The 18,537-nt window shown below is 56.1% G+C and overlaps 3 protein-coding genes across 3 annotated transcripts; all 3 read right to left on the bottom strand.

Annotated features, from left to right (window-relative positions):
* Positions 1-1,121: 1,121 nt before the first annotated feature.
* Positions 1,122-2,381, bottom strand: CkaCkLH20_01220 (FAD binding domain-containing protein; the record flags this gene model as incomplete). The annotated part of the gene is made up of 1 exon (XM_038883939.1): positions 1,122-2,381. The coding sequence occupies one exon, from the start codon at positions 2,379-2,381 to the stop codon at positions 1,122-1,124; it is 1,260 nt and encodes a 419-aa protein (XP_038750531.1).
* Positions 2,382-5,949: 3,568 nt separating this feature from the next.
* CkaCkLH20_01219 (twin-arginine translocation pathway signal) lies at positions 5,950-6,988 on the bottom strand (the record flags this gene model as incomplete). Its single annotated transcript, XM_038883938.1, has 2 exons — positions 5,950-6,739; positions 6,819-6,988. The coding sequence occupies 2 exons, from the start codon at positions 6,986-6,988 to the stop codon at positions 5,950-5,952; spliced, it is 960 nt and encodes a 319-aa protein (XP_038750530.1).
* Positions 6,989-12,030: 5,042 nt separating this feature from the next.
* On the bottom strand, positions 12,031-16,311 carry CkaCkLH20_01218 (uncharacterized protein; the record flags this gene model as incomplete). The annotated part of the gene is made up of 4 exons (XM_038883937.1): positions 12,031-12,070; positions 12,122-13,470; positions 13,523-16,029; positions 16,167-16,311. 4 exons carry the CDS (start codon positions 16,309-16,311, stop codon positions 12,031-12,033), a joined length of 4,041 nt encoding a protein of 1,346 aa, XP_038750529.1.
* Between the last annotated feature and the right edge of the window lie 2,226 nt (positions 16,312-18,537).

The raw sequence follows: 18,537 nt of genomic DNA, 5'->3' as shown, positions 1-18,537 counted from the left end.
AGTGGCTTGGTGTTGGCGTGGGCCGCGGGTAGGGGCCCCGAGGAATGAGAGGTTGTCGCTAAGCGCCCAAGATGATGATGATCGAAGGGGCGGGCCGGGCGGAGAGAGACCCAACCAACAACAACTTCGCCATCTGGGCGTTGCATAGACATAACTTCTCCAGCAAAACTGATTCGGAGGAGGAGATGTCCGGATATTTTTCTTCTCTTTGTTTTCTCATGGACATGTTGTTGCGTTGAAACCATCAGGGCCAGATGTGAAGAGAAGAGCACCCTCACAATCACATTCGGGGGCGATGAGGATTAGCCGCCGGGCGGTGTCCTCCGATTGGACTGCGGCCGGATTTATGGACCTTTTTGCGGACCCGTCGGGAGCTCCACAACGCCTTAATTTAGACAACCAGAACCACTTCGCCACCAACGACATTCCCTCCTCCACCAACTTACACAAATCAGTGTCTTCAGTTTCTTGAAGCTTCCCGTGCACTGTTTCCGCCGCTGCTATCACCAAGTCATCGGGTTCAGTAGGTATGGAATTTTACAAAATTATGAATGCATAGGACGCTGCGGGGTCAAACTGACCTGGGCTGTCGACGCCGCAGAGGTGCAGCGCCTATCAAACCAGTGGCGGTCCCATGACCGGCCAGACAATCAGACACTCAATGTGCTGATGTTGGTCGAGCAAAGGCCACGATTGCCACTGTTTGCTCCCGATCCCGAGGATATCTAGGGAAATTCGAAATCAACCCCAGACAGCGGATTCACATACTGCAGTCACCAAGTCCACGTTCTGTCCAGCAGGAAGCCGCCATGAGAAGTGCCACTGTCAAAAATCCGTCGAATAACTCAGGTATTTAGGTGCTGTAGCCTGAGTTGTGCGTGTATTGCTGCATTATGAAAACGTTGGCTTCTGCTTACTGTCAGTTTCTTTCTCTCCTGTCTGAAGTTGTGTTCTACAATTTTGCAGCATTTTGAACAAGCGTCAGATAAACAGAGAAGATTGAAAACCATCGAGAGTGGTACCGACAGAAGAAACCAGCTGCCATGGTATTCCGGACAATAAGTCTACATCTACACACCTCCTGGCTATCATCATCCGCGACGGCCTCCTGCGGAACTTCGTCAAGCACCGTTCACCCCGTGCCCGTTCGCTTTCCGGTAGTGCTGCGTAAAGTCATACCTCACATTCAAACCCCCCTTCATCAACTCCCGCATGAAGCCCTCGTCCTTCTGGGCCCGCTGGCACATCTGCATAAACTCGTCCCTCTCCACTCTCGTGTCCGGATCCGAGTCCGACACTCTCCGGAAGTTCTCCTGTGAGATCGGATCAATCACCGTCCTCCACTTTTCCCTCCTCCGCTCGCAGTATAAGTCCAAAATCCCCTCGTCCGCAACCCCGTCCCAGATGCCCGCCAGACAGTCATACAACCCGCCAACGTCCACGAACCCGCCCGTGATGCCCAGCCCGCCCCAGGGGTTACACAGATGCGCCGCGTCCGCCGCCAGCACCACCCTGCCGACCCGGAACCGCGGCGCGCAGCGCTGGTGCATGCGGTACGGCGCGAAGTTGACGACCTCGTACTCCCCCGGCCCCGGGTGCCCCGGAAGCATGGTCCTGAACTTGTCCTCGAGGCGCGCTCTGAGCTCGTCGTGCGAGAGGTTGGGCTGCTCGCCGTAGGTCACGCGGTAGAGCCCGTCGTTCGTGATCTTGGCCGCCATGAAGAAGTGCTCCGGGTGGATGATGAAGTTGGCGTCCTGCCAGCCGAACTTGCCCTCGAAGTCGTAGTACGTGTTGGTCGCCACGATCTGCGTGCCCCACGTAAAGCCCGGGTACTCGTCCCCGAAGAGCCCCTTCCGGACGGCGCTGTTGGCGCCGTCGCATCCGACGACGTAGTCGGCCTCGATCCGCTTGCTTCCCTGCGGGGTCTCGACGTCGACCCAGGCCCGGTCCTCGTCCTGGCCCAGGCCGACGACGCGGTGCTCCCAGCTGATGGTGCCTTCGTACTTCTGCAGGAACTCGTCGAGCATCAGCTGGTCCAGGTCTTGGAGGACGAGGCACGCGGGCCTGAGGTCCTGGCCGTCGACGTCGGAGAGCACACCGGCGTCGAAGCCGGTGATGGAGCTGTGGTCTTCAAAGCGACGCCAGACGAAGGTGGTTATCGACATGCCGCGGCGTCGGATCTCGTCCAGGACCCCCGCTCGCCTCAGTTCCGGGATCGCGGCCGGTCCGTAGTGGGCCGCGCGCGGTTGCTGGTCGAGGTGGTCCTGGGCCTCGAGGATCTGAACGGGGATGCCGTGCTTGGAAAGCAACAGCGCCAGGAGCAGGCCCGAAGGTCCGGCCCCGACGATCACGACCTGGCCATGTGAGAATGAGTCCTCCATTCTGAAGTCTGGTGGGGTCATACCTTTTTGAATGGACGGCTCATCTTAGCTCTTGGTGTTCACGGGCAGTTAAGCATAAAGCAAAAGCAGAGCCAGGGACTCATTCTCAAGATCCGGTCGTCGAGCCATAGATAACAGCTCGACAACAGCCGAGACCCCGCAAGAGAAACACAAACTCCCGGGGGTCAAGCATGACGGGCCATAACCCGTCGAATGCAACGGTACTTCGTTCTCCGTCGGGCATGACGAGTTGCGCGGTTCCATCCCAACTCGGGAGTCTCCATATTATCTCCATCTTCTCCAGCAAACTCCAACCCCGCAGACGTCACCAACGCGACCGGCCGAACTGCCTTCTCTTATCCCCGCAGCCAGCCCCTCATCGATCGCGGGGGTTTGGGGGTCGCGGCAGATGCATTGAGATATACCTAAGATCGGACGGCTATGGCTTTTTAGGCTTCCCATGTTATATATAGCCACTGTCGGCTTGATGTTTAAAGGGTTCTGGAAAACAACTAGTCTATGAGTATGCTGTAAAGTGTGTGTGTGTGTGTATAAGTGCCGACATGACACTACACGCATGAAATCAATGTCGTCATGTGTCACAAAATCGCCGCCCACCTGCTACTCTCGCCAGGACTGCGTTGACTTGGATAACCAACCGTCTTGGTAATTGATGACACAAGGCTTGGGACCTCGGAAACGGAAAGCTGTTCATATGCAGTTGGTACGACTTGCAGCGATTAGGACGTTTTTTTGAACGAATTCAGTCGCGGGCCGACGTGTGACTAGGTGTGACGTGCGGAGAACCTGACCCGTTCAAGCAGGTAACACTGCGCCGGCAAGCCGGATGCCGTGCCACGGTCGGCAAGAAGTCCGGGACTTTCAAGCGCCGATCCAGGGAAACAGTGAGAATGACGGGAAAGTTACACCCGACGACATACATCGAAGGTCAAATTGGGGATAAGCTCACAGCAGTTTTTGCCGAAGCTCATCGGCCGGAGACTCATCCCGACCAGTTCCACGTGCCCCGGCCAGCTCCACCGCCGGTGCCGATCGGCCCCACTACGAACCCTCCGCAAGAGCACCGGGATCGGCAAATCCTCAACTGAGGTATCATCTTTCAAGCTGTCTCAAAACCCTTCAATCAGCACTCAAAAAAGCTCAATACATTGTCGAAGTACAAGTGAGACCACCGACTCTCATCACCGCAACTCGTCGCAATCATTCAACCCCACCTACCCCGCCGACGTCCCACCACAAAATCGCTTCACGATGCCCTCACTCCACACCAGCCCACAACGTCCTCTCGCACTCACCCTCTACAACCGTCTCGAGCACCAGATGAGTCATCAACTAAGAAATGGTCTGGTGGTGTAGTTGGTTATCACGTCAGTCTAACAGGTTCCCGAGAAGACTCTCTCTCCTCGCCTGGATTCACTGAAGGTCTCCGGTTCAAGTCCGGGCTAGATCATCCAACCTTGGGCGATTGGTTTAGTGGTATAATATTCGCTTAGCATGTGAATGGTCCAGGGTTCGATTCCCTGATCGTCCATCTTTTTGGCCTTCCTGTGCTTTTGCTGTGGTTGAGGGTGAGGGTGAGGGTGAGGGTGGGTGTTGGTGATTTGATGTGGGATGGGTGGTTACGGGCTTACTTGGCATGCGGTGCTATCCGCGTGTGTTGTGGATTTCTTTTGCGGCTAGTTCTGGACTGGATGCTTGACGAGCTGTAAGAAGTGAATGAAGGTTTTGTTGGAGAGCATAGAATGACCGGCGTGTCGACATGTCGAGGTTACCGGTTCTCGTCGATTCCAGGCTTCTCCGACGCTCTTCTCTCTCGGCGCAGCGCTGGCAAAGCCTGCGAAATTCTGTGGCTAAAATAATGAACGAAACACGAGGAGAGAAACATGTCGAGAATCTATACTTCTAGAAGAGCGAAATGCATGAGGCGACGACGGAAGTGAACGCCGAACGATTTCTTTTGCCAGTCCAGTCGAGCGATGCTGATCGGGAAGCGCCTCTCGCAGTTGAATTCTCCCGAGGGAGGTCGTAGACCTTCAGTAGAAGTGGTGGCCTAGGACATTAGACTGAGCTGCTCTCTTACACACTTGTATGCGAGCTTCGCTTTGACCTTGCCAGTATTGCTAAAGTTGCTGCTACTCCGGAAGTGACCGAGTTACGGAAACGAGGGAATCGAAGAAAGCAACAACAAGCCGCTTGCTGACGCGAAAGGAAGTGAGATATCACCCATGAGAAAGAAAGCGCGAATCCAAACTAAGCAATCAACCAACGTCCCTCGCCAAGGCGTCAAGACTCGGACTTCGACAGCTGTACCGATCTCCCGGGACTCGGATTCAAGAACATCCACCTCTACCAAACCCCGGATCCAAAATACCACCGACCAAACCCGGCCAAGACGTAAGCCATCACTCATCGGCCGTCACCAGAGAAGGAGAACCGACCCGCTTAACCCGGAACACCCATCATCCATTCCCTACCGACCCGGGGGAGCCCGCGACAGGTGGTGGTGGTGACGTGCAGTGTGTTCCGACAGCAGCCCCAGCCACGGTTCTCACACGGCCAGATAGCCTCCCGAAACCGTCCCGGAGCAAGGGCCCTCGAGCGGCCTGCGTTCGAGTGTATTCTTCGTTTACCGAGCTTGCACCGAGGTCCCCCCCCCCCCCAATCCTCGCAACCCCCCACGCTCGTCTCTACGTTGGTGTCTGATCGTCATCGATGCCAAGTCCTCAACGTTACCTTAAACTTACATTTCACCGCACAAAAATAAAATCTCAACTTCTAAAAACGGTTGTAGGTAAAGATAGCTGTTCTTTCAATTGAGCAGGCCTCAGTTGTATCGTACCCCTAGAAACTCGAACCTCCCAAATAACTCCCATTCTCTCATGCTGCTGTCAGGGTAAGGGTCTCCAGGGTGTTGAACATGTGATTCTCAGAAAAATCATGCTTTATTTCTTGAGTAACAAAGCAGGAAGACACATTGTCTTGGTATCATGCCCCTTGCTTTCCGGCACGATTTCCCCACCACCCCGGAGCCATTTTTCCTATCCCGTGTCTTGTTCTGGACAAGTTGATAGATGCTTAGACAAAAGAAAAGGAATATTGTAACACAAAACCGTCGATGAGAGATGAAGATGATAAAAAAAGGTGAGTTACCAGTTAAACAATACATAAAAAAGTCTTTTCGTGACTTGACTCCTGAAACCCCTTTGGGAATATATATAATATGACATGACATCATATATACAGGCTATCTACCTAGCCAGAGAAGTGAAAGAAAATAATGTTTTTGACGGTCGGATTGGGGAGGAGTTTGAGAGAGTGAAGAGTCATGTAAAGAGAAAAGAGATGGAGGTCGACATTGTTCGAAATCTGGCTGCTTTGCTTGACTAACCCAAACTTTCGTTGTCGCAAAAGCGAAGGCATCATGCGCTCTTTTCCCTCCCAAATCTTGAGCTTTTCGTGACCTTCGGGATTAATCAACACACCCGTCACGCCCTTTTCGAGCCCACCTCTTGGGCCACAAGACCAGACCCCAACTTACGGATCGCGCTTACGAGATGGTAAGCACCATGGGACCAGCCAGGGTGATGTCATCGCTGAGCACGCCGCTCATCGGGGACTGGCTCGTGAGGGAGACATAGGTGATGCCGCTGAGACCCTGGGGAACGACGCAACCCTGCTGGGGGTTGAAGGGGCTGAAGGTGGTGCCGCCGGGCTGGAGACCACCGGTGGTGAAGGCGCAAGCCTTGGCCTGGGCGGCGTTGTCGGCCTGGAGCATGATGGGGGCACCAATGGCGACGGCGCTGGGCTGGGCGGGAGCCGTCATCGTCAACTTGGGGAAGGGCTGGAGCGCCAGGTTGGAGCCTTGAGGGCAGGAGGCGATGAAGGGCGCGGCCAGGGAGAAGACGGCACGGACGCCGAGAGGAGCATCGAACGCCTGGGGAATGGCGATCTGCTTAGAAGCAGCACGGATAAAGGTCTGGTGGCGGGCCTCGATGGTGAGGATAGATCCGGCGGTGCCGAGAATGCCCTTGTCCTTGACGAGGGGAGCAGCGCCGAGGTAGGCGGAAACACCAACGTTCTCGAGGACGGCGGCGGTCTTCACCATGGTCGCGGCGTCGGTGAAGCCAAAGTTGTACTGGCAGGGCTGGACGGGTTGAGTACCAGCCTGGGCAATAGCAGACTGCAGGAGGGAGACGTGCGACAACTCGGTGGCGCCGACTTGTTGCAGGTCGTTGACTTGCTCCTGAGAGAGACCGAGGGCCATGAAGTCCTGGGCGGGGAACTTTTGGAAGCCTTGTTGGTAGAAGGTTCCCTCGAGCCATTCCAAAGTAAGAGCGCTGTTGAGTCCGGTGTTAGTCACCCGTCTTGACGTCCTCGCATTTCTTATCCCGTCCCGGATCCACCATTGCAACTTACAATTGCAGGATATCAATATCCGTCAATCCAGCAGCGCCAGCACCGGCTTGTTGTCTCTTGGCCAAGTCGTAAATCTTGAGCTGGTCCTTGTTCAACTTGGGGCCTGCCGGCATAGCGGTGGCAACGGCAGCCAGAGCGGCAACAAAGGCGGTCTTCATGTTGAAAGGCATAGTTGTGGTTGTCGTGTGACTCTTGCAGCTCTGCTTTTCCTTCTTTTGACAAACTTGAATTCCTTTCGGTCGGCCTGTTTCTCCTGGGACGGTGATTCGGGCGGTAGTGGGGTGTCGATCGGTGCCACCTGGGACGGTCGATTGGGAGAGAGAAGAGAAAAGATTACAAGAATAATTAAATGTCGTCCGAGGGAGTGACAGTTGGTAGTAAGTGGTCTCGAAAGGGAAAGGAGGGTGTAAGCAAAACCGGTGGACCCAGGAAAGCAGACCAGCGCTTTTGGTGATAGAAGAAGACACACAGTGAACGGGATGAAGAGGAAAGGGAGAGAGGGGCAGGAGAAGCAAACGAGAGAGGGAGGGAAACAAAGTAGTTAAAGAAGGTTCACCACGACCTTCAGAGATGGATGGCTCGCAGATGCCGCATGCCGCATGGCCCTTTCGTCGCCCTTCTGGGACTCGGGAGGGGGTCGGATCGACTTGGGTCCTTGCTGGGGAGTGTCTGCGGCTAGCTTTCTTTCCGTCGTCGGTTCACACGGGAGCCCACTATGCGGGTAGCAAGATACGCTCGACCGCAAAGCTTCAGACCGGACAGGGGTACCTGCCTACCATTGGTAGACGGGGGGTTACATGATATGGAGTACAGTAAGCAGGAGGCGGCTCCTAGAGTGTGGCTGCCGCTGCTGCTATCTTACTTCAGCAGTATGTTGGTGTTGGGGTATGAGAGTATGTGCGCGTGTACGGGAAGGGGGGGATCTAGCGGAAGAGAAGAGGAAAAAGGCGTGGCAGACGGGGCCCCTTGCCAATGTCGTCAAGGGGGTGTGCATTGGTGAGAGATTCAAGGTGAAAAGTTCAGATGGCAGCAAGCCTCTGACTGCCTCCTTCCTCGGAGCAGCCAGGCACGCCAGGCACGCCAAGCACGGAATTTGCAGTGTATCCGGATTACGGGCGATGTTAGGCAGGGCAGAGTAGCAGCAGGCAGACAGGGAGGTATTCGTGCTCCGTACTATGTACTCTTCTCGCGCCGTGGTGTTTCGTTTCCGCTGCGGTCCAAACAAGCTCAGCGAATCGGCAGAGACTTGAGGCGACAAAGCACCAATCAGAAAGCACGGTCTGATGTGGGGAGAGGGGCCAGGCAGAGGAGGAAGGAATAAGGGGAAAAGATGGGATAATTTAGCGGCAGGGGACGTGGAAGTGGACGTGGACGGGATCCAACTAACAGCAACACTACTGCCTTCCTGCATAGGCGCAGTAGTATTGTAGTTAATCGAGACCTCGATTGGGATGAAGCCCGTTTCCAGATAGCGTGGCGACCCCTGCCGAGCTTGTTTTTGCGCTTCTTTTTCTTCCCGACAACCTCTTTTCCGCAATGCAAGGGTTCTAAACATGCAGGCAATGCCCCCGTACGAGGTCAACAACCTAGGAACAGACTGGAGAGGAGAGACAAGCGGTCGCCACCGTTTGGCATTGTAGCCGAACCAACTCTGTTGCATCCAACCCCAAAAGCCAAGGTCATCACCCAGGCCGGCTCACGAACGGGCCGTTGACCGAAACCATTGTGATACGTCTCCCACGTCAGAAACCCCGGTCCGTGGACGCCTGGACCGTCCTGTCACCGACACCTTTCATGACGCCTCATTGGCCAAAATCATTCGGCTAATATTGAGCCCCCTGTCTGTAAAACCTCGCGGGGCTCAAAAATGCAGGTAACCGAGTACGTACCTTTTCCATCTGCAGGGACGTTCTCTCGGTAACATCTCGTTCCTTTCCCTCAACCACGATTCTCACGCTTCATGGGCAACCTTTCTTCCAACCCTTCCCTTACCGGTCTCTCGTTCCCGTCCATCCCAGACCACCAACGCCAGACAATCACTCACACATTTCCGGTTGCCGTCCATCGTTGATGGGCTTAGCGCTGCATTTTTAACCAAACCCCCGGCGCAGGCAAGCCATCGCATCGCATCGCATCGCATCCCGTGCCGTCACCCAGCTGTGACACGGAAGGGCAGATCTCATTTCCACTGTCATCGGCCTTGTCTCTGACGTTGCCGACCGCACCAGCCAGAATTAAGGGCCACCGATCTCCCTTCAAGAGCCGCCAAGGGTGTCACGTTCCAACTTCCCTCAACCCAGGGCCATGATCTGCAGAGCCTGCCCTGAAGCACTCACAATCTGCCTTCGTCCGCCTGCTAATCGACCAGACCTTATCGACAAGTTCGCGATCTCAACGGAAGATGCACTGGCCCACGCCCAAATGGCCAATCTTCGGCACTGTCGCCAAAAGCCATGGGCCAAAAGCCCAAGAAACAATTTGGTCCTGACTCGAGGCCTAGTTCTAAGCCTGACTCTGACTCGGCCCCCCTTGGAAACAGAAATCTGCCCTCATTGAAGACTCAGACGTTTCCCCCCCTCCCGCAGAAACACCATCGCATCCGCGCAAAGAAACCCCAGAAACGGCTTCCTGCAGCCGGGACGTTATCAACATCTCACCGCACACGGTTCCCTGGGTTTCGACGTTCCAATCCCAAGGCCGGCACCACGAGTGAACACTTCTGCGACCAAGAGACCATTACACCAGCATGCATTGACCCTCGACGCCTCTGTGTCTCCATCAGCCTCTTCACTTTTCCGAACGCCCCCTCGACTGGTCGCTTATTTGCCCCTTAAACGACCGCCTGCTAATACACTAGCCACTTAAGCTTATCCAGGCCAAGGAACTCCTCCAGCCTGCCCACAAGACAAGCCTCGGCGTGGGGCCCAAGACATCCACCAGCGCCTGTGTGCGACATCGGGTGCATGGCCAAGATTTCCTACCTGGGTACGGTGAAAGCGTCCAATGGCTTGGCCAAAACTTGCCCTTCTCCTCTCATCTCGTCAAGATGACCACGGAAGCCAAAGAAGAGATCTCGACCCTGCTTCCCTCTGCTTTTCGGTCCATCCCAACCACAACCGGACGGTCACTAGCCGGTTTTCTCTTATTTCTCTTATTTCGGCAAGCCAAGGCCTTGCAGGGCTTACACAACGTTTCAAACCCACCATCGAGGCTTTAAACCATCCCATCCCGTCGCTCTCACCTCATAGCTCCAGCGAAATTTCGAGCCGCCGAGACTGGAACGATCCGGCGGACACCAGGTGGCCTCGATCAAATTCAAGCACGCCTTCATTCCGTCCACCCGTGACCCGAGTCGTGTGGGAAATGCCCACGCTTGCCACGCCTGCCACGCCCGTCAAACAGCCCGCTATCCCAATACCCGCATGCCGGCCAAACAAAAAACCTCCGAGAATCCGCATGCCGGACCCTGTTTCTCGAACGCGTTCTGTGTCTCACAAGGGATGACCCCCGTCCATTCGACTGTCTGCCCCTCCTTCTCAGCCCGGTGCGACATCATGACTCCGGGAAGCCTTTTCTACGCTATCCAGAATCCGCACTTCTATGCGCGCGCCTGACACAAACGGTGCACATTTCATCCGCATTCTCTCAACGGCTGTCTCTCCCAGCGCCCGCGGCCACCGGCAGCTTCCAGCAGCTGCTGTGTCTTCCGGACACTTCAACCGCCCCGTTCGGGCCACTGGAAACATCTCGTTTTCCTCTCGTTCCGCCCTCTCGTTAGCCGTTAGCAAGGCCTCCCCTTCCGGTCCGGCAGGAAACAAAAGAGACACCACCACCAGCCTCATGTTTTCCGACGAGCCGGGTGTCGTAACCACGTCAATAGACTTCATGCCGCCTGTCCACCGGATAAATGGGTTAGGTTGTGAGCAGATTGTTTCCATTCAGGTCCAACGAAGAACTCTCACAGACCGTGGCGATAAGGTGTATCCAGCCGTGCACACAAACACTGACGTTCTCGACCGACCGTGAGACGGATTGCCTTTTTTTTCACTTTGGTGATGGAAGGGCAAGGTGTGCGATCTCCCGCGCCAATCCAACACGAACTAGAACCATAAAAAAAAGAGACGACGATCACGCCGGAGCTTACTACCCCAATTCACCGGACGAAATCGCACCTTCTTCTCCTGCTATCCCTGAGATGTGCAGCAGCAGTAACAATAATAATCATCGCACAAGGAATCAGTAATAATAAGCCTGATACCGCACGCCGTTTGGCCCTCACTCCCTCCCGCGTCCCCTGATGATCGCCGCCGTAGATCTCTCACTGAACATCAGGTAATCTGAACTTTGCACGCGTTGCAGATCCCCCGTCGGTGCACCTCGACGGCAGGGATCTTTGTCTCTGTCTTGCTTTTCGTCCTTTCTGTTTCGTCGTTACGTGGGCGTGGTACCTAGATTCGGAGGGCTAAACGGGGCCGTAAGAGAGGAATGGCGGCCCTCTAGATAATGGCCGCGGAAGTTCCCTCTCGTAAAAGGGCTCTTCCCGGTCTCTCTCCCCAGTCTCCAGAGCTTGTGTGATGCTCAGCGTCTCCCTCCTCTCTCCGATCCACACGAACCCCCCTCCCCGGTCCATCTCCAGACCGAATCCCCCCCAGCATAATCCATCACGTCAAATTTCCAAACCGGCTCTCTTGTCAACCACCACTGCTGAAACCTCGCCGCCCCCCCTTGGCCCACGAGTAAGCGTCCAACCCGAGGGACTCTGCAACGTCCCGCAAGGTAGGCCTTGTCATTCATACAAAAGATGTGAAATATGGCGCGTGGCTCTCCCGCAAACGCTGGATTGCTTCATTTTCATCAACTTTGGTGTCTTGCCGTGCTTAGGTGACCCTTCCCACGACGCAGATCATGTTGCGCGTCCACTGCCTGTAATTGCATGTTCCATTTTGCTAACTCATGGGCGCTATTCTCTACTATTTCATCCACCGCCTTTCTCCCTCTCAATTGCTGCTGCTGTGCTAAATGACTCATCCAGGGACGAAGATATACTTCAATTACTCCAGTCCGCACCATGTATCGTCCCAACCCTCACCCAAACTTTTCTACACCGTCTGCAACGTCTCTCACCTCACGAGGACACGGCCGCCTATACGCTTTTTGGGCCGTGACCTTTTTGGGTGTCCTGTCATGAACACCAAACTTTCAAGACACCATCTTACAAAGCATAGGGGTTCAAAGACCGAATGGTCAAGCAACTATATATCTGATTAGCATGTGTGCCAACTTGGTGGTAAAGATCAACTTACGGTGGGCTCTTGGAGAGATCAGTCTTCAGGATCACAGGGACCCTGGTCATCTCCGTGACATCTTGGATGTACTCGCCTCCCTCCTCACGCAGCTTGAAGAGCTTAAGGTACTTCTCCTTGTTCGACAGCCGGGTCTCGGGAGCCTCAGGTGCGGGCACCTTCGAGTCGGACCTGGTACGCTGCAACGGCTTGGCATCGGACCGGGTCGGCGAGCCGGGGACGCTTTGCGTGGGCCTTTCGGCCAACGAAGCACCGGCCATCGCCTCGGTGACATCCGAAGCGTTGTCATCGTCATCGTCGAAGAGAGCGTCGACGTCGTCGGTGGAGATGGTGCCCGTCTCCGTCTGCTTGCGAGCAGCCTCTTCCCTCTCCTTCTTGACGCGCTCAGCCTCTTGCGCTTGGCGAGCAGCAGCCATGGCGTTGGCATTTCTAACAGAGGCGGCGGCCTTGGGCCGCTCATCCTCAGGTACGTATGCGGAGCTTGGCACGCCCTTCTCCCAGTAGAGCTCGAGCACCCTCTTCTCCTTCCTGAACTCGGCCTTCTTGAGAGGCAACTGATCGCAGTGCACACGCTTCTCGAAGCCCCATTCGGGAATGAGAACGTCAAATGCAGACTCGTACACGCAGATAACGATACCTTCCGTGATGAGATCGCCGTTGACCTCCTGTCTCTTCTTATCCATCTTGCGGCAGGACTCAATGTGAATGCTCTGCTCTTGGGCATTCTGAGCAGAGTCCTTCTTGGTGTTGCAAGCCTCAATCGTCTTAACAAGGCTCTCGAGGTCTTCCGTGTATTCGATCTTACCCTCGGAAAGGGCAGCCTCGAGTTGGCGGTGAACAATGATGTCGGCGTAGCGCCGAGTGGGACTGGTGAAGTGAGTGTAAAGCGGCAGGTTAAGAGCAAAGTGAGGCCACAACTGCTTGGCTGTCTTTCCGGCAATGAAGTACTTGGCGCGCTGCATTGACTTGAGAACAAGAGTCTCCATTCCCTTGCGAACGTCCGCATCATCAACCTTGAACAGGCTGTTGTGGAGGCTGCCGCTGCCAGAAGTCTCAACCTCGTAGCCGATGGCGTTCATGCGATCAGCAAAGGTCTGCAGACGGCGAGCGTTGGGCGGGCCTTGACGACGCAGCAGAGCCTTCTCAGGGAGAGCCTCAGCCAGGCGCTGGGCGACGAAGGTGTTGGCCTTGTGCATGAGCTCCTCGACAAGCTCAGTGCCGGGGGAGGAATCGAAAATGTTGTGCTTGATGGGAATGTTCTCGTCATCAAGCTGCTGCATGAGTCTCAGGGGAGCGATGGGCTCGCCACCAGCACCAAGACGAGCCTCGGTGAACTTTTGCGCGACAGCCTGTGGACTGTTAGAATCATGAACCGGTACCTGTGAATCCAATGGTACTTACATTGAGGATCTGAACATCCTTGAGCTGGATGGATTCGTGCTTCCAGTCTGCCTGGCCATTCAAGGCGGCATCGATCTCATCAACAGTAACCTTGGCGGTGCTCTTGATGATACTCCTGCCGACCCAAGCGTCGCCCTCAGCAACGGCACCGTTGTGGGGGTTAACGCGGAAGAGGACACTGACAGCGAGGCGCTCCTCGCCAGGTGTCAAAGAGCAAACCTCACCAAAGATCTTGGGAGGGAGCAGGGCGCAGGTACGGTTGACGAGGTGAACAGCCGTGCCCCGCTTCTTGGCCTCGCGGTCGACGAGCGAGTTGGGCTTCACGAAGTGAGTGACGTCAGGAATGTGAATGCCGATGTCAATCTTGCCGTCAGGCTGAGTCTTGATGTGAATGGCGTTGGCAAGCTCGGGCGAGCCGTCGAGGTCGAGAGTAACGACCTTCTCATCACGGAAGTCGCGGCGAGCAGCAAGAGCAGTCTCATCCTCCTTAGCGAGAGACCAATCCGCCAACCCAACGCTGCGCAGAACGGCATCAGAGAACTCGTCGGAGGAGAAGTTGTTGTCGCGAAGCAGGGCGTCGGTCTCCACCTTAAGGTCACCCATACGACCAAGCTGCTCGACGAGTGTACCGAAAGGATGCAGGGAAGTAATCGGCCAGCGCTTTATGCAGGCCACGAAAATACGATCCGCGTAATCCTGGTGCTTCTCGACGAAGTCGCGAGGAGCCTGCTCGGTAGGAATGGCAATGAGAGGCACGCGCTTGTCGGTAGGCTTGAACCAAACGATCTTGGGCTTCTCCTGGGAGCGGTTGTCCTGATGACGGTTGTTACCACCATCTCTGGCAGCTCTCTCCGCCTCCTGCTTCTCCTTGGTGGCCTGGCTGCTGGGTCGGAGCAGACCGAGAGTACCGGAGAACATCTGTCCAGCCACACGCTCAATGACGGCGACAATGTGTCCGGCGTAAAGGGGCTTGGCCTCATCGTTGATTTCCTCCTCTTCGACGAGAAGCAGGCTCTGTCCTTCGACCTCCACGTCGTCATTCTTCTTCTGCGTGGGACGCTGGCGCAGACTGCCGCGACGGCGGATGCCGCCCTCCTGCTGGGTGTTGTCGTCGTTGTTGTTGGACGACTGGTTCTGTCCGTTGGTCGATCCAGAACGGGTATCAGTGATGTCCTTGCGCTTCTTCTTCTCTTCCTTCTCGCGCTTCTGCGACCAAACCTCGTCGACGTCGAGCAACTCGACGGCGACCAGATCACCCTCAAGGGCACGGTTGCGATCCTTGCTACCGCAAATAAAGATATCAGCATCGAGCAGACCGTCCTGGGTGGAGACATAGGCGTCGCTGCGGTTCTTCTTGTTGACACGGAGGATACCAGAGACGAGCTGACCATCGCCGAGAAGAGCCGGGAGAGTGGCCTGGGGTAGATAAGGAGTGAAGAGAGTCTTTCTCTGCTGCTGCTGTTGCTGGTTTCCACCAAGCTGACCGCCGTGCTGACCGCCCTGAAGACCGACAAATGGCTGTCCGTTCATCTGGGCCTGAAGGGCCTGGAGCTGCTGAATCTGCATAGGGTTAAGCTGCTGACCGGGGTACATTTGCATGGGGAGCATCTGGCCGGGCATCTGCATAAGCTGAGGCTGACCAGGGTACTGGAACGCGCCAATGCTAGAAATAGACTGGTTGATCGAGCCGCGAGAGCGGTGACCAGGCTGGAAACCACCCTGCTCCTGGCCCTGGTTACCACCTTGGTTGCGCCAGTTGCCGTCAAAGTTGCGGGAGCCGGTTCTGGCATGGCCGGAGCTACCACGACGTCCGAAGTCGTTCTGGTTATCACCGGAGAAGCCACCACGGCCGGCGCCACCACCTCCGCGGCCGTTGACAGCCATGCTCTGACTGCGGCCGTGTCCTCCGCGTCCGCGACCGGCGGTGGTGCCCTGGGCAATTGGGGCCTCGGGTTGCGTCGGAGCGGGGGCGGGGGCGGAGGCGCCACCTTCATCACCAGGAGCCGGCGCCGCGGGGAACTGGAAACCCGACGTTGTGCGCTTCTGCTGGGCAATTTCAGCCGCCTTCTTTGCATCGGCGAGGGCGAGAGAGTGACGTCTCTGATGGCCACCTCCGGCACCGCCGCCTCGGCCTCCGCGACCGCCGGCATTTTCTCTACCAGCGGGGGCAGCGCCGGCGGCTTCGTTATAGGCCGCACCGGAAGCACCAGAGGAGGGAGCGGGAGGGGGACCCATTCCCATGTTGGGGAGTGCCGACTGATTACGGCGATGTGACATGGGCTGTGTGGGAGGACCGCCCATGTTAACATTCTGCTGTGGAAGCTGTTGAGGGAACTGGAAGCCGCCCTGCGGCGCCATGCCCGGCTGCAGGTTGAAAGCACCGCCGGGGCCGAGCTGTTGCGTAGGGGGCATCATTCCCATGTTCATGTATTGTTGCTGGGTAGCTTGGATCTGTTGCTGCTGTTGCTGCAACAGCTCGATCTGCTGCTGGATAGCTAGCTGTTCCACTGCAGAGAAGACACATTGTCAGCATTGTGCTTGTGATAATGACGGACAGGTGGCGAGGGGTAGCGGCAGGCCGGCCGAAGCTCGCGAGCAGATGGATACGAGACAAAGAGGGGATGGGATAGAGGGTTCAACTTACTGCCCGGATTGGCAAACATGCTCATCAACGGAGTCAGCTCGGAAGGGCTTCTCCTGTGCGCAATGTGAAGGCGACGGCCGGTAGGGCCTGGGACGCCGCCAGCAGGCTGCTGCTGCTGGGGCTGCTGTTGCTGCTGCTGCTCCATGATGAGCAGTCAGTCAGATGAAAGGATTGATGGAGATATTGTCGTGCACGTCGAGTGCGTCGGGTATGGACGGGGGGGAAGAGGACGGGCAAGTTGGCCTTGTCGATTGTTTGGTCGTTTGGTCGTTGGCGTCGATGCTCAAAGAGCTGTGTGGGATGATGTGGCACGTATTGACGTATGTATTTGCGGACTAAAGACAGTGGAGAACTGGGATGGATGTGGTTTTGGTTTTTGGTCTTGGATGTGTGGTGTGTCCAGCGGAGGTAGACGTGTAGTAGTGCGTAGCGATTCAAGGAGGGTAAGTTGTTTGTCTGGTTGACGTGGGAGGGATTGGATTGGATTGGATTGAGATGGGATGGATTGAGGGTGGAGGGAGGTGATTGTCGGCGAGACGAGCGAGGATGAAAGGGAAAGGAGCTCGCAAGGAGTGTGCGAAGTGATGGTTGAGGTGGAAAAAACGGGTGAGGCAGACAGACGTGAAGAGAAGACGAGGCAGGATGGGAATGTCCTCTCGTCTCTGGGAGCGACTGACGGGGGGTTTGTTGCGAAAGGCGAGTCGGGTCGGGGGGGGTGTGGAGTGGGGAGGAGAGGACGACCTGAGGAGGAGGAGAGCAGCAGCACTAAGGTACAGGACGGCGACAGTGGAGGGGATAGGCAGGAGCAACCCCAGGTGAGGTGAGGTCAGGTAAAGGTCGAAGTACCTCCTGGTCTCGCGGAGTAAGGCACAGCGGACGGCGGATGCAGCACAGCAACAGTAGATACTTTACTTTCACTGTCCGAACTAGCAGCATTTTACTCAGGTCTGCTTACCTGAGTGATTGGCAGCATTACTTTGCATCTTTCTGGTTCTTGTCAGGCCAAGCAAGTTACTTCGCAGGATGGTTTGGGGAAGTAAGAAAAGCTACTCGAGGTACCTTGGCACCCCATTAGCTACCTTCCTGACACTAGGCACCTCAAGCTACCTTAGCCTTAGGTAAGGTACCTAGGTACCTCCCTGCCTTACCTCGCCCCGGGCGGCAGGTTACGTAGGCAGGAGTCCGCGGCGCTGGTTTTGGCAGCCGTGATGTTGCCGCATGCCGACCTCACTTCCATGTCACGTCACGTTCACTCAAACAGAACAGTCAGCAACCTGCAAAGCCGTCTGTACAACATCGCCTTGACGATTAGGTAAGACGATGTACCTTCAGCGGCGCGAATCGCGGGCAAACACTCACGTACCTCGCCTGACTTGGGGTTTTCGGCCAGAACTCAAGACACTGGACTCAGTCAGGATCACGACTCCAGTCGAGTTCGACGGAAGTGGGGAGAGCCCACGCCGCCGCCAGAGAACCTGAAAAGACCAGGTCAGGGCTCCCGGGTTCAAGGGAGGTACCTCGGATACTTTGGTAGATCAGTCCCCTTGCCGTAGCGTGTCGCCCTAACGTACCGCAGTAGTGCTACAGCACCTCCTTGAGCCTCCCACACACCGCATGAGCATCCCTATGCCACAAGTCTGGCACAAGCCGACGGCCGTCGCGGGACATGCCACAAGTTCCGCCATGTACCTTGCCCGACCTGGACCTGGTCTTGGTCTGGAGGTGACTGCAGAAGAAAGACGGCGGCGACGGCGGCGGCTGCTACCTGCTAGGTAGTATGTACGCCTTGGCATCCCGTTTTCTTTGGACGTCTACTGCAGACAAATACGCACACGCACACGCATACGACGAAGACGAAGACGGGGATGTAGAAGTACGGATAGACAGAAAATGGAGACAGGGACGAGATACGTGTAGCGTGTTTCCAAGATGGATACGCAAACCGGAGACGCCTCTCTTTTGGCAATGGAACAGACAGGAAAAAGGCCTGCCAGGCGCGTGACTCCGTGACTCCTGGGACAACTCTTGGACAGAGAAATACGGCAACCCAATTGCTTCACCCCAGCTCTTCGGTGGAGTCTACCTACGTACCTCCCGGACCTGCTCTTGCTCCTCAATGGCATCACCCCAACCCAAGGTTGGAGATCCTCCCGTCTTCACTCAGACGATCTGTCCAGTCTCGGTTCGCGCTGGCGCTCGACGCTTTTGTCATCGGCAGGGCCAAAAGCAGGGCAAGGCAAGGAGAGGCGAGACAGGGCATAAATCAGACTTCAGTCCGCATCTCACTTGGAAACTTGGACCGGCCCCAAGTCCTGACCGCCCGGCAATAGAGCATCTTTAGCTCCAGTGTACCAGTCATGACCTGCCCTGT

Source organism: Colletotrichum karsti (assembly GCF_011947395.1).
Source record: "Colletotrichum karsti strain CkLH20 chromosome Unknown Scaffold3, whole genome shotgun sequence".
NCBI lineage: Eukaryota > Fungi > Ascomycota > Sordariomycetes > Glomerellales > Glomerellaceae > Colletotrichum > Colletotrichum karsti.
Note: the sequence above shows the minus strand (reverse complement) of the source record. Positions and strands in the feature narration are given on the sequence as shown.